General features: G+C 36.3%; 2 protein-coding genes and 1 pseudogene across 3 annotated transcripts; 2 read left to right on the forward strand and 1 right to left on the reverse strand.

Moving 5' to 3' along the window:
* The first annotated feature begins 1,986 nt into the window (after nt 1-1,986).
* LOC127933311 (cell growth regulator with EF hand domain protein 1-like) lies at nt 1,987-5,446 on the forward strand. Of its 2 annotated transcripts, none has more exons than XM_052530198.1 (6): nt 1,987-2,223; nt 2,481-2,596; nt 3,417-3,476; nt 3,858-3,931; nt 4,153-4,277; nt 4,671-5,446. In XM_052530198.1, the coding sequence occupies exons 1-6, from the start codon at nt 2,134-2,136 to the stop codon at nt 5,028-5,030; spliced, it is 825 nt and encodes a 274-aa protein (XP_052386158.1). In that variant the 5' UTR covers nt 1,987-2,133; the 3' UTR covers nt 5,031-5,446. The 2 variants fall into 2 exon arrangements, with proteins under 2 accessions (XP_052386158.1, XP_052386159.1); XM_052530199.1 differs by having other exon boundaries at nt 1,987-2,215; nt 2,485-2,596.
* Nucleotides 5,447-5,740: 294 nt separating this feature from the next.
* LOC127933310 (cathepsin B) lies at nt 5,741-10,270 on the reverse strand. The gene is made up of 10 exons (XM_052530197.1): nt 10,108-10,270; nt 8,686-8,809; nt 8,457-8,542; nt 8,167-8,281; nt 7,961-8,076; nt 7,532-7,617; nt 7,315-7,461; nt 6,569-6,685; nt 6,355-6,483; nt 5,741-6,186 (listed from the first exon to the last, which is right to left on the reverse strand). Exons 2-10 carry the CDS (start codon nt 8,806-8,808, stop codon nt 6,113-6,115), a joined length of 993 nt encoding a protein of 330 aa, XP_052386157.1. The 5' UTR covers nt 8,809; nt 10,108-10,270; the 3' UTR covers nt 5,741-6,112.
* Nucleotides 10,271-11,712: 1,442 nt separating this feature from the next.
* Nucleotides 11,713-15,276, forward strand: LOC128031611 (XK-related protein 5-like; annotated as a pseudogene).
* The last annotated feature ends 269 nt before the right edge of the window (nt 15,277-15,545 follow it).

Genomic DNA, 15,545 nt, shown 5'->3' on the forward strand with positions numbered 1-15,545 from the left:
TACACATTCATCAGTGTGACTAGAATAACAGCCACCTTCCTGTCTATAGGAACTTCCTGTTTATTAATTATACTGTTATGAAACATGTTTTAATGTGCAATCACTGTGCTTTCAGTTTGTGTCTATACAGCAGGCTGACTACATTAAAAAAAAAGATCCTGAATGTAACCCTGCTGACCTCAAATAACACTGTGTGAAATGACTGGGAGAAGAAATGTCTGTCCCAGTCCAACAGCACTTTCTGACAGGCTTCTGTTTGTGCTGCTCAACCCACTGATGCTGCAGAGACAGTGGGATCGGAGACAAAGAAAAGAGCAGCTCATGCATAGTGTACAGAAGGGCTGTTCACACCAGTCAGAGCAGTGAGAATATGCTCATCATCTTTATCATGCTCTACTTATCATTGGCACAAAATTTACATTTTTGCTGACAGAAACAAGAAGGGCATTAGTGCTCCTCTCTGGCTCCACACAGGCTTTTTAAGATATCTGCATATCTTATTGTGGTCATTCATTTAGTATCAGATTGCATGGACAATATTTTCATTTATATGATCTGTATGAATTCTGATGGGCTGGAAGGTGTGCATTAAAATTGTGTAATGCACAGGTAGTCACGGTTGGTGTTATGTGCGATCGTTGATAAAACGAGGTACGCTATGCAGGTGTGCAGCATAATTCCAGGAAATACATCTGCTTTGACCTTTGACCCTGTGATTTACTAACAACAGCTGTTATATCAGTTTACTCAGGTGTGGTTAAACAAAAACCGAATGTAACCATAAGGAAAAGCTCGGTTCCAATAGCACTGGATTAGAAGGATTGGCATAATAATTGTTCATAATGTTTGTGAAAACACAATAGCATTTTGGCTGAACTCTCTATATGAGGCAGAACAGATGATACCGAATACTATACACGAAACTGGCACAGCTGTTAGGAAATCGATTAGATTTACAAATGGCTAAGAAGAAAGCTGTTTCGATTTATGATCATGAACGTAAATAACAATTTTATCAAAACTGTGAAACATTTGTGTAGTGTTGGGTGCAGTACAAACGATGGTTTTACCTCCATGTGTTTCTGACAGAACACCTCTCAGTGACCTCTGTCTGGACACAGATGATATACAAGTGGAAATATTCAATCAACATTAGATTTACCTACAGTATGACTGACTGCTGGCAATGCAGGTATTGATTTTCTACCATAAACTAAGCATTAGTGCACTTTGAGTTGATCAACAACTAGTGAATCAATTATATCACCAACTCTGAGTGTGTGCATCTAAGTGATGATGTGATCAGACAGACAGACAGACAGAAAGATAGATAGATAGATAGATACACCTGAGGAGTACAAAATGTGTAATTTGGCCTTTATTATTTTGCTATTGTGTCTTTATAACCCACTGTGTGAAAATATTTCAACAACACGAAAACTTTATTTTATGAGAAAACTTTATCGTAGTCTTAAGGGAAGCAACGCCATCATGTGGCAAAACCTTGTAAAACAAAGCCTATAAATTACTAAAGTAAAGTAAAATAAAGTAAAACTATAAATTTTTATATTTTACAGTAATTTATTTTTTATTAATTCGTGATTTATTTAATTATTAAATCAACTTGTTATCAATCATTATTACATTAATTATTATTATTATTATTATTATGCATTGGTTTCACAAAGACACGGTATTATTCCATTATAGTTGCCTGCCACCTTGTGGTCAAATTGTGCAAAACCATTGATTTTTACAGTAATAATATAAAGCAGGAAGTCTGTCAGCAGCAGGACCGTATGAAACGTTTGTGCATTACACACTTCTAAATACAAAAACAATAAAATATATTTTCTGACGTCATGTGTTCTTTTGTTCTCCAAATTCTAGTATAAGAAATAGCTCTTACTTACACTGGTCACTTACTAACAGGGTTTCCGCAGTAACGGATAAGATATGGACCATAATAAGAGGCGGTGCATGCGGAGGAATTGCATGTTGTAAACGCAGTGTCAGCGACTCTACGTGGCGATTTTGGAAGCCGGTGGAAGGCGTAATGTGGAGAGCGCGAGGAGGAGCTGATTTTGTTCGGCCAACGACACGTCCACGGAATCCACGTGTAGCCCGTCACTGATGCAAACATACGGGGCTGTGCTGCTCTCATCAGCCGGGCTGGGTTTCATCATTGGGCGACCGCTAACCGTCGCTGCGAGAGGTAACGTTACAGGAACGTTTCACTTCTAGCTTCTCTGTTAATCCTTAATGTTTGCCTTGGGGGCCATTAAATCATACTAGCATCCTTAAGTACAGTGCGCATAAAAAATAAAAGAAGATAAGGCTCTACTGGCTGGTCAACTCAGACTCCTCATTTCCGAAAGAATCATTTTGGTGTTCGATTCAAACACTAGATTTCGTTGCTGAATCATGCTTGAGTGATCGAATTGCCTCTCTAATGATTCATGAATCGTTTGACTGTGGTGACAGGTGTGCCGAAGCGATCCAGTGGAGCAGTTAATATGTTCACAGCACGGATACTGTTCTTGCTCAGCCTCTTTACACTGAGTCTGTGTGCTCCACAAGTTCAGCAAACGCTCAGGTAGGCCGCATTAACGCCACGAGAGTATACTCTACTGTATTGTACTGCACTATGACTATTGGTGCCCCCAGTGGGCTTTTACTGATAAATTGAAACCTATTTAGAGAGAATGTACAGGATGGTGAGATATCATCCAAGATAGTATATAGTGTGGTGCAGTAAATGGTACAGTACAATTTGCTCAATTTTGATTAAAAAAATTTAGAACATGTAAAATGCATCTGATATAATTTTTTACTTAAGTATTATTTAAAATAAAAATATATATCACTACTACTTTTACTATGATCTATTGAAAAATTTGAAATGCTAAATCAAATATTATATGTGTGTGTGACAATTTAGTTGAGTAATTTAAGTAATAATTGAATAATGGCAGATAAATCAAATAGAAAGCACTATATTTAATTTTTCTTAATTTTTTTATTCACAATTGGCTATAATTATTAAATATTTGACATTATATTAATTCAACTAACTAAAATTAATGTATATTAAATGTAGATTATGTACATTTTTAGATTTAGATTTAGATGAGGCTATATTCAGTCTTAACAATTGTATATGTGCACATCTCAGAATTGTACAACTGTAATTAACATCTTGAACTATATAGCTGTAAATAACAACTGTACATTCATAAATATTTCATATATACCCTACATATGTTCTGATTCTGATCTACCATAATGGATGGAGTATTTTGATTAGGATGTATATAATAGCAAAATATGGCGTGAAACATTTACAAACTGTTCACAGATTTTTTTTTCTAAATGTGAAATAAATGGCCATTTTTCTTCTGATTGTTGTTTTCCAGTGATGACATCGTTGTGCCAGACCTTGCAAATCCTTTTGGGTCCAACGAAGACAACCACAGGTTAATTTCTTTTGACTACATCTCCGAGTCTTGCTTAACGATCTTCAAACCCGCCTGATCCAATAAGGTAGTACAGTTGGCCCAAGGTTCAAAGTCACATCAGAGATAATGCTGAGATTTCCACAGCTGACAGACTGTCACGCTGAACAAGCAATAGATAGAAAAGGTGCCAAAACAAAATGTTGTTGTGCCTTCCAACTTATTTAAAGTGACTCCTAATGAAAGACATTATACAAAAATGTTTCTTTAAAGTGTAAATGTTAAATAAGTCAATAAAGTACAGTATTAATTCATATTCTTGCTCTTTTTTTCCTTCTATAAATACTGTAATAATATAAAGCGAAACTAAAGTGGCCTATGATCTTTGATTCTGTATGACAGGCTCTTGCAAAGCTACATCAAGAGCAGCCTGAAGGAAGGACAGAACAGTCCAGAGCTGAACACAAGGGAACAAGGTTAATATAGTTCATTATTAACATGGTCTCTCACTAAACTGCTTCTGTGTGCTTTTCCATTTTTACATACCATTTCAATAATTTCAGTACTATTTTGTAACATTTTCATAGGTTTATTTTCTTAAATACACAGCAAAAATGATCCAAGTACAATCAGTATAGAGTCTTCTCAGGTTTTTAATAAGCTTCTTATTGTATGATTTGTTCTCTTCTTGTCACAGAGATCTTCTTCCTTTTCTCCCTGTATGACTATGACAGAAGTGGGCAGATGGATGGTCTCGAACTGATGCAACTATTGACAGATTTCCTGACTTATCATGAAATGATGCCAAAGTCATCAGATTCTGTGAGTGCTGCTTAGTTTTATTACAACCTTCAAAGTAAAAATGGCCTTGAGTTCTCTTATGACTTAAGCGAGAGTTTGAGTTAAGTTTATATACACTAGTTTAGAAAATGGTAATAAAATATGACAAGAACTCAGAGTTAAACTGTCTCATCTTGATAATGTCAGATAACACCCAAGCAAAACATGGTCAGGTCAAAGTGTTTGAATAATTTGTAAAATTTTGTAAAGATTTTACTGGTGGACCACCGTATAAATTTGTGTATGATACGGTTTATTTAGCTATGCTTACATGAACTATAGTGTCCAGCAACGTGACTAGCAAAATTATAGATTTTAAAAAAGAAAACAAAAAAGGGATATCTGGTGTCTGAATGATTTTTGGTTTTACTGTAGATTATATCTTTGGTGGATGATCTGCTACAAACTCATGATCTGAACCAGGATGGACTGCTGGTTCCTTCAGAGCTGTTATCATCCACCATAGACCATCAGCAAGAAAACATTGCTCCCCCTGCTCCACCTGCTGAGGAGGCCTTAAAACAGGAACAAACACACACCCAAGTGTCCGAACATGGAAATGAGACTGAAGATTCAGCTAAAGAAGAAAACTTGGAGGCTGAGGATCACAATCAGATACCTGAAAAGCCTGAAGAACAGCAGGACCGACTGCAGCCTCCAGAAGAGCAGGAAGTGCAAGATGCTCCTCAGGAACAGAAGAACATACCAGTACATCAAGGGCAACCAGAGATCTAGTGCCAATTTAAGCTTGAAACGCAAACTTTAGAAACTTGTACAAATCAACTTTTGAAACCACTCACCTGCTGCATATACTTTTTGTGACTTACGCATAATTTAAATTTGGATATACTAAAAGTTATGAAACTGAAGAGCATGTGTTAATGCTAGCATTGCGGTACAAATCACCTTGTGAATCCTCTGAATGGCGTATCGGGACCCAAACACAACCACCTGAATAAGTAATGCTCGGTTCAGACTATGCAAATCCAGAAAGTACAACTTGGATTTACTCCGTTAAATACTGGAGTCTAGTCACAGCCAATTTAGCAACCATTGTAAAGGTTTTGTACCCAACTCATGGCATATTTCTGTACCTAGCTCTTTTTGTTTTGGTGTTAAACACCATTGAAATAAACATAGCTCTATTAGAAGTGGGGAGTAGATTTTGGGCTTCAAGACAGTTGCTGAAAGTCTTTCATTTCAGATGAGAACAGAATTTGATGGTTAAGAATGGTTTAGAGTGCTTAATTACACTGCCATAAGGGAACAATTTAAGTGAGCAGTATTGCGGAAGTTTCGTTTTGAACCCGTTGCACAGTGAAGCTATATACTGCACTTACAAAAAAAAAAATCATGTCAGATATTCCTGCTTCCATTCTCATTTCTTGGTGCTTGGAATAAAATAAAAAACTTTAGAGGGATTAAAAACCAGTCATGACAGTACATTTAATACTTTTAGTATTTATTACATTAGACAGTGCATTAAAACAAATCGAGTAAAAACCATTCAACCTAAATAAGCTCATTTTAAAAGTCAAACATACTGGAAAAATATGGCTGATGCATAGTTGTGCTGAAATTCTAAAACTGATCCAAAATTGACCCAATGACCCGGACCGGTTTACATTCTGCAGTGCCTTATTGTCATTCCAGTTCTAAAACATACCTGATCAAGGATCCCTTTTATAAAAACTCAGTGATTAACAATAATGCATCATGTATCATAGCCATAGACCGTGGCAGTCAGTTTAAAGTTGAAGACGTTCAATGTCTAAATTGAACTGTACTCATTTCAGCCCTCCTCTTGCGGTTTTTGGTTACATTGGGATTCCAGCCACAATTTCAGATTCAATGCCACAGTGGTCCTCACCTCGGAGAATCTTGAAATATCCTGTAGTTGCAAAAAAACAAATATTGAGCGGATAAAAGCAAACTCCTGTACACAATACAGTCTGGAAATGTGTTTATACAAAGAGACATGAACACTTAAATTTGGTTGGGTAACAAACTGTAGACAATAAGGGGAGCATTTTAGTCTTCATAAGAAAATAACCCTTACCATTATCACCCCAGTCAGTGTTCCAAGAGTTAGCAGCAAGCCAGTAGGGGACGCCATTCTCCTCTCCCCAGCCCAGGATCTTAATGGCATGACCCCCTAGTGCAGATCCACTCACATGCTGATATACACCTGCAAAAAAAGGAGTAAAGAACCATATCATCAACAGCTCCATGTTGTATTAGTACTCTTGCCATGTACGTCAAGACAAACCAACCTGATTTATACAGCAGGAAGTCCTCGTAGACCGTGAAAGCTCCCTCTACTGGGCCGTTCTTAAAGAGCTCATTCATAATGTCCTTCTGATTAGATGGGACACTATAGGATGTTTTCCCTGTAGAGACAGACAAGACACAAATTGAGTAAGAAAGGAGAAGAAAAAAAAAAAAAAAAAAAGGGGATTCCACAGTTCTGGGAAAACCACTAAATAAAGTACAGAGCACACACACGACATGCAGGGAAAATAATCTATTTTTATATAAATCCACTTCCTGTCTGCTTTCTCATAAATCGATGTAGATGCATTCATTTAAAATGATTCAATGCAATGCTGCAAGGCTTTTGAGAACATCAACTCATTCCCAACTCAAGTCAGTCCAAAACACAAATTTATGAGGTGGACCGAAACAAGCTACATTTAATAATTTCATGCGCATAAATTAAGGGCACAAATTATAGAATCAAGCTCACGAATAAACTAAACCAACGGAACAAATTGGCAAGTGGTGCTCAATTTCCCCCATTCTTATTTTCTCCTCTGTCATGTGTGGGGCTCTGTAAAGAAACAATTTTAAAAAAACCATTAGGGCTGGGGGCCTTTAGATTTTCTTGTGGACAATGGAGAGGCTTGGAATCAACCGGATTCAGAATCACTGATCTAAAGTGATGTCTGAGTAGATGCAAATACGTAATCGGGGTGAAACATTAACTGAAAGTGAACCATTTAGGTCTGCAAATTCTTACCAAAGTGTTTGTCCTCCTTGTAAGAGGGGCTGTATCCAGCTTCACAGGACATATCACAGTTAGGAGTGTCTCCACCCTCTCCGGTACAAGGAGGGCGACTGCCATTCACATGATGCTCACAGGGTTCAATGGTGTATGGACGGCAGCCTAAATACAAATCAAGTTATATTAGGTTCCAGGTTTCCCGATCAATCATATTATCAGGGAAGTCACCAACCAATATGGGAGTTATAGAGTCCACCGCTGACCAGACCGTCAGAGCTCCAGAAATTCCAAGCAGCAGAGGGGTATCCACCGTCACATCTGAGAATAAAACATAAAATTTCCATCTAGTGTGCCAATTAAAGTGCTAAATCTGGAAGTGATTTGCAGTCAGCAATTGCATAACTAGGGTTTTAGAGTGGCTTCAGATTTTAAAAGTCATGTAGTGCATTCCAACATTTGGCCAAGCAACTGCATTAAACTAAAACACCAAATGCATGAGGACGAAAGTCAAAAATAGCTTCTGCAGTCTTGACATTGTTAAATCAATTGAGACATACATGACAATAACTGCATTTAATGCCATCATAATTGCCTAGTGTTATCCAGAACACATTAGAGCGCTCCTGTAGCTGCAGTGACATCACAGCATTGTCCAACTTACCCAAAGCCACAGCGGTCACAGCAGGTAAGCAGGTCCTGAGCGGAGATCTCCACACTCACTTTGGCATTGCTGTGGATGCAGATTCTGTCAGATATGGCTTCAGCAGCGCCAAATGCCTGCAAAGACAATGAAGATGCTCAAAACATGAAATGCATAAGTAATGGAAATCTAAGGTTGTATTGCAACCACCAGAGAGAAGCCCTCACCCAGCATGAACCACAAGAGCCCTGGTCTCTGATCTCTTTAAGAGTGGGGCAGTTGGGCCACTGCTCTCTGGGGTCAAATTTAGCGGGGAGCTTGAGGTCATCAGCATACTGTACCCTGGTTAAAGACAAGGTAAGATTTGTTATACCAGAATGCAGATAAATAGAAGGAAATCTTAATAGCATCATATGACCGTAGTCATATGTATACCATGACGGAAATGAAAGTTGCACTTCCTTTTTTATTCTTTTCAATTCACTTTTCACCACATACACACGTCTACTGAACTCACATGACGGGGAGTTTCGGTCCTTTCAGCAGTGTCCCACACAGCCTCTTCACATAGCTGTAGTCTACATCATGGAAGTTGTGTCCAGCCTATAGGCAAAATAAGTTTAATGTGAAATTATGCTATGGGCGCTAAAACTAAAATGCCTCAATACAAAGCCTTTTCCAATACTGGCTCATTTATCCTCACTAGGATGCGGTTTAGGAAATCAGTGTATAGAACAGCTTCTTACCTTCCAAGTAGTGTTTGCTTTATTGATGAAGTTTACCATCTCATGGGAGAGGGGAGCTAGGCGAGGTCGAGCCCAGCTAACCGAAAGGGCTGAGACCACGCACAGGAAAGCCAGCCGCCACATTCTGGAACACAAATTAAACCTCACTTACATACAGAAAGGTGGCTTTACGTTTAAGTCGAACAGTCGAAAAATCCTACTTTAACCACTCTTAGATGCAAACTGCAGCTTAAACGCTGCATCTATGCGGTTTCATGAATTACTTTAGCAAAATAAAGCTTTAAGTGCTAAACATCATAGCCTTGAATCAACATCAGTCAGGTGACCCATCAAGAACGGTTCTCTAACTCCAGATGAAACGGATCACTGACTGCTTACAGTAGTGTCCTCTTCAGACTGCAGTCATGCTGAAGTGAGAGCTCTAGACATGTTAAAAATAAACATGGTCAAGATTCCTAACAGTTATACAACCAGCCAAACAAGTCTTGATCAACTACTCTGGGTAAGAGGTCTACATTTTAGACACTTATTTTAAAGGGGGCCCCCTCACGCACTGGTTTAACAGTAGACGTGGTTTAAAACCATTTTAAAATTAATGCATTTAGCATACGCTTTTATCCAAAGCGACTTACAGTGCATTCAGGCTATCAATTTTTACACATCACTTTGTCCGCGTTACGGACTTGTACCACAATCTTGACAACTCAACTATAGTGAACGGTTGTCAAAGCACGCATTTATCAATATATTTTTTATTTCTTGAATTGCACTTCCTCCAAAAGGTCTAAAATGACGTCACCAGTCATAAGATGTGTGTGTGAGTCAGCAGTTTACAGGAACAACCTGCTAAATTTGAGAAAGCCAGCCTACTCTGACCTCAAACCCCGCTGTAATCCGGAGGATTGATCAAAAACTGCTTCAAAAAGCATCAACACCAACAGAATCCAACTAACGTTATAAAACGTAGAACGCACAAATTAAATTGTTAGTGCAATTGAAAAGTATCAACTTAAAGAAAAACTAAATTAGGCTGTTTGTGTTTGAAACCTAACGGTGTATTTATAAGTAAAAGAGCAGCGTATTGTCAATCCGAGAAACTGAAGCGTTCACTTGTGTTAAAACAAGCTCTGGTTTCCAGTTCTCCTGCTTTCGTTTTCAACTGCAGGCCTTTTAACTGTAAAACGAACGATGCATCCATTTCATAACAGATCAGGAAGGATCTTTGAAATGAAGATAAAGTCATACTATCCCGCTTTAATTGTTTCGCACTGTAATTTTCGCATGATAATATAAGATATGCTGCTTTACCGCCATGACATTTTTCTCATGTCTATCTGGAGATGAAATGATTAACTAAAACTACAATAACGCACGTCCTTGTCATTTAAAAAAAGATTCTTGGAACAAAAGTCCTAACGTTACCTGTCTTTTGTCTGCTTGCTGTCGTTCTCTTTGAAATGTGTGCCTCACTCCCCAAGAAACCCACTTGGCGGAAATAAACAACTTACGATGCACAGCACGCTGATGGCTTTATATCGCAACAACGGATCACGTGATGTCGTGGTCTCATGACTCTCACGTGATCAAATCTCTTTTCTTGAGTAATCGCGGTACTGTTTGTTAATTTAGTTTCGTGTGTAAATGTAGTGAATCGAATGGAAACCAAAGAAAATCATGCTCAAATCATCATGACATAAAAAATCTGTGGCATTAAGGGTCGAATTATTAGGTCATAATTTAGGATTTTTGTCTCAACTTTTATGTCATAATTACAGAAGTGCACTTATTTCAACATTATTTAGATTCTGATTATTTGTTATGAAAGAGGTTTTTTTTTTCATTATTGTCTGAATATTTTTTTTTCAACTTTGTTTAACATTTTATAGTGAAAATAAATATAAATAAATTAGATAAAAAAATTAATACAGTTATTAATAAACCAAACAAAGGCAAACAGAGATCAAGAAAACAGGTAAAAAGATAATCATATACGTACAATTCCCTTAAATAACAAATAAGTAAAAAAAATAATTATTATTTATTTATTAGCTATTATTATTTATTTTATTTTATTTTTTGAAAAAAAAAAAAAAGTTTGGGTTTCATACTCGGTATGTGACGTCACATTGAGCGGCAGCCACCGAAAACTGATCGGAGAAATAACACACAATGGCCATAATAGCAGAAATAATATCACAAACTTTAGACGCTTTAGTGCAACGATGAAGAATTGAAAGGGGAGTGCGAGTCATGTCTACCTCTACTATTTTTCAGGACTCTTTAATGTTTTATTGGAGAAAGCGGCATGTAAGTTATTTTTCGATTAATCATTCCTCCCCAAACCGTTATCTGTGCTTACTGAACATATTTTGGCAGCTGCGTCGGCATGTGGATGTGGTTTTAGCCTGTTTGGACATCTTTTATTATGAATTCAGTTTTGTTATTGCACATTATTGCTGCTAAGGTTTTACTGCATTTGAGCGCCTTTTCATGAATGGAGAGCAGGGGGCGTGTTCTGTCCATATTGTGTGTGTGTGTGTGTGTGTGTGAGAGAGAGAGAGAGAGAGAGAGAGAGAGAGAGAGAGAGAGAGAGTGTGTATGTGTGTATGATTTAGTGAGTGACACACACACACACACACACACACACATGCTTTATCGTTCAGTAAAATGTAAAATAAGATGATTTTCATCTATTTTGTTAAAAAAAAAAACTAAAAAAAAATTCACCCTGAGCAGTCAAACAAATGGCAATAACAAATTAAGATAATTAAAGATTAAATGCTTTCAAAAATATTTAATCACTGATGCAATCTTCATCAAATATGATACACAAGTCAGTCAGTGCTGATTTAGTTCAGTTCAATAACTGTGTAAAGTTCATCAATAATTAAATGCATCCAGTTCAGCTATAAGCAGCTCTACAGAAGACAATAGTTTTGTTATTCAGCTCGAGTCATTGTTTATTCAGTTCAGATCGGTTATAGTGTTGTTGTTGAAAATGGACTCTGTTGTTTGACTTTGCTGTTTATGTCATCACCTCTGGATGGGAGAGGGGAGGTGCTGCTGGCCTGGCTGACTCTGGCTCTGTGTCCGTCTGTCTCGGCTGTGCAGCTGCTCAGTCTGAAGTGGTACATCACTGATACAGAAAGATCCAAGCCTTCACTTCTGCTTGTGTACTGTCTGCATCTGCGTGGTCAAAAACGGTCTATCATTTAGAATTGGTTAAATTCAGTTATAAAGAAAGAGATGGAAAACTGTACTAAAATACTGTACAATATAATGATAGTGATATTTAATTGAGAAAAAAGTTAATGAGAACATGTTCAGATCACATTTAAGTCCAAACTCATGAAAATATCATAATGTAAAACATCAGAAAGTTCCTATAATAGGTTTAATAGGTTTATTTAAAAAATATAACATAAAAATAATAACAATGTATACATTATCATTCAAAGGTTGATCGAAAACATTATTTTCAGAAAGGGTGTTTTAAATTACAATCAAAAGTGATGGTAAAGAGACATTTATATTGTTACATAGATTTTTTTGTTCCAAATAAATGCTGTTTTTTAACCTTCTATTCATCAAAGAATTGTGAACAAATGTAACCCAATTTCATCACTGATAAAAATAAGAAATGTTTCTTGAGTATCAAATCAGCATATCAGAATGATTTCTGAAGGATCATATGACACTAAAGACTGGAGTAATGATGCTGAAAATGCAGCTTTGCCAACACAGAAATAAATTACATATTTTTTTTTTTTAAATACAAAATGGTTATTTAAAACTTTAATGATTTTTCACAGTTGAACTGCATTTTTAATCAAAAACTTAATGTTCTTTCAACAAAAAAAAAAAAAAATCTTACTAACCCACAAACTTTTGTAATTGAGTTAAAATATTTATCATACAATAGGCTGTTGTTGTTTTTTTAATGCCTGCAGGTTGTGGTGCTGCATGAAGTCTCAGGGTGGGCAGGTTAAGTTTTGTGCATTACTAATGCAGCAGGCTGATGTGTCTGTTACTGATCGAGGCCCTGATGCTCAGCCTGTCTCAAAGTCTGCTGCAGACTTACAGTTAATTCACCCTTCAGCCTTCAACTTTTTACAGTGGTCTTATGTGCCGGACTGAGCCTGCTGAATGTGTCCTGGTTTCTGGTCCTGGACAGCTGCTCATGCTTTCTGCTCTGTCCCAGTCACCTGCACAGGACTCCTGCTCATATGGAGAGGGGGCATGCTGGGTGCCAGGGTGGCCATTCTCATGTTCTTCTGCAGTTGGTTTCACTGGTGGTCCTGTGGAGTTATGGGTGAGTCAAGCTATGTGATATTGTGTAGACAAATACTGCACACACAAAAGCTTTCACAGTTAGTTCGCGTGACAGCCATGAGTGCTTTTAAGTAATTTGTCATTGCCCAAGTCTGACCTGGAAATGGATGAATAGTTAATAAATGGCTGCTTTGTGGTTGTCTCTTTAAATCCCTGCTCAGGTTTCCACTGGCTCATTTTTAGCATTCTGGCAAGTATCCCAGCAGACAGACATCTGCATTAACTGTGCTTCCTGGCAGCTCTTCAACTTTATCTTAGGAGCATTTTTCTCTTCCTTAACATTAAAGACGGTCCCTTCCGATACCGCAGGACTGGATTCTATTTGGTTGGTCTCTCTGAACTGTGTTATTTTAGTATTATTTATATATTATCAAAGTATTTATTCATATTTTGAATTAGCTTTTGTTTTTATATATTCAGTGTTCAAGTTTTAGTAATAGTTTTTGTCCTATTTATTATTTTTTAAATATTTATATATGTATATGCATATGTATGTATATATATATATATATATATATATATATATCCTTCATTCAAATATTCCTATTGACCTTTTAGCTTTTATTTTTATTGAATTGTTAGCTTTAGTGATGTTAGTACTAAAATTAAAACCCAAATAATAATATTAAAATATACAACTAAAATAAGTTGTTTAACTGAATTTAGGAATCACTATATTATCATGTAAAGTTTGAAAAATGGATACTCATTCTGAGATTTACTAATGATTATATTTAACAGTTTTATTAAATTAATGATGTTTTTAAACATTGCTGTTAGATTACAGCAAAGTGACCTGAATGGAAAATAAATATGCACACAATTAAATATCCAATACAGATACTGATCAAAAAAAAAAATAAAAAATAAAACCTTTTTCTAAGAAAATAATAACAATCATAAAAATCTGGTGTAGTGTACTGCAACATTCCAAAATGTTTTATTTTTTTTCTGTTTTTTTTCTGAGACTCCAATTGAGCTTGACAACTACTGACAGAACAACCGATGTGGACTGCAAGGACTCAACGCTGGAATCCTCCACACACAATCATGGGACTTTCTCAATGGATTTGCTCCCAAGTCCTGATAAGCACGCAGGAAGCTCTTCTGTTCAGCCTCTAGAGGGCGACTGGCAACATCATCATGCCTTAATACACCTGGCTCTCAAAACTGGAAACAGAGACAAGATCAACTACCTGTATGGAGACAGAGGGCTTTCAGATGAACCCAACACAGAGTAGTGGGAAGGTATGTAATGGAACCAGGTCAACCAGCCAAGCATGGAAACAGGTCAACAATCTAAATGTAGTCCAGTTGATTTTCTGTTACTGAAGTGAGAGAGCAGTCTCCAGAGAAGGGTGCAGTGTATAACACCTGCCCTGTGGACTGCAGTAGCACTGTTCGCTTCAGTGCAGAACCCCACTCCTCTTATAGTATCAGCAATTCTAAATTAGATAAAGAGAATATGGCTGTGATCAGTCCATTTATGAATGGAGCTGATCTGCACCTGACTGCCAAACAGCTGTTAAACAAGAACCAAGTTATACCTCAACTCCAATACCAGACCTCAAAACAATGCAGAGTATTGGATTAGGAGGGGCCAGAAGACAGGTAAATTTTTAAGTTAAGTTTTTGGGATGAAGCTGGTAAATATTTTAATTTTAATAGGTTTCTGCAGGTCTTAAAGATGTTATCAATTTCCCCCCTTTAAAGCTTTAAAAAGGTCTTAAATCAAAGCATAAATCTTAAATTCATAAAATTACAGAAATAAATCAAAAAAATTAATTTGCATTTTCTTTCTTTCTCATCATTTTATTTTCAGTACAAATGTCTGAACATCCTTAAATCAATCAAGATGCATTTACTTGCGATGCAAATGTAAAATGAAATGTTGGAAAATGTTACAAAATTAACTGTGTATATGCTTAAAGCAACAACAAATATCTATCAGAGGGGTATGAAAACTTGTTTACCTTTTAATTAAGCACCTTTGCAGATATTTGTTCTTGTTTTAATCACAAAGATGATTCATAAATCCTTTTGATCAAATGAAGAAGAGGATATTATATAATCGTGTTTCTGAAGTAGGTATTTTGATTGTAAGAATCAAAAACAGATTTGCATTGGAAAACACTGATGAAGAACATCACTTTTTGCATCATGATCAGAAGTAAAAGGTATTTCCATATTCTAGTGGATGGGAGCAGAGCTATTCAAGCCTCAAGGCTGTTATTTTGGGTAAAATTTATTAAAAAACAATGGAGATTACATTTAGTTTTACATTTTGAAGTGTTGTTAATACAGATTATTACAACTCCTTTTAATTTATTCCTTACATTTTATTTAATTGGTCTTATAATATAATATAATATATATATATATATATATATATATATATATATATATATATATATATATATATATATATATATATATATATATATTTGTCTTCATAAAACCTGCAGAGAGTTTATTATAAGCACAATTATAACAACTATAAACTGGTATTATTTTGTCTAAACTGATCT

Source organism: Carassius gibelio, chromosome A17, assembly GCF_023724105.1.
Source record: "Carassius gibelio isolate Cgi1373 ecotype wild population from Czech Republic chromosome A17, carGib1.2-hapl.c, whole genome shotgun sequence".
Classification (NCBI taxonomy): Eukaryota; Metazoa; Chordata; class Actinopteri; order Cypriniformes; family Cyprinidae; genus Carassius; species Carassius gibelio.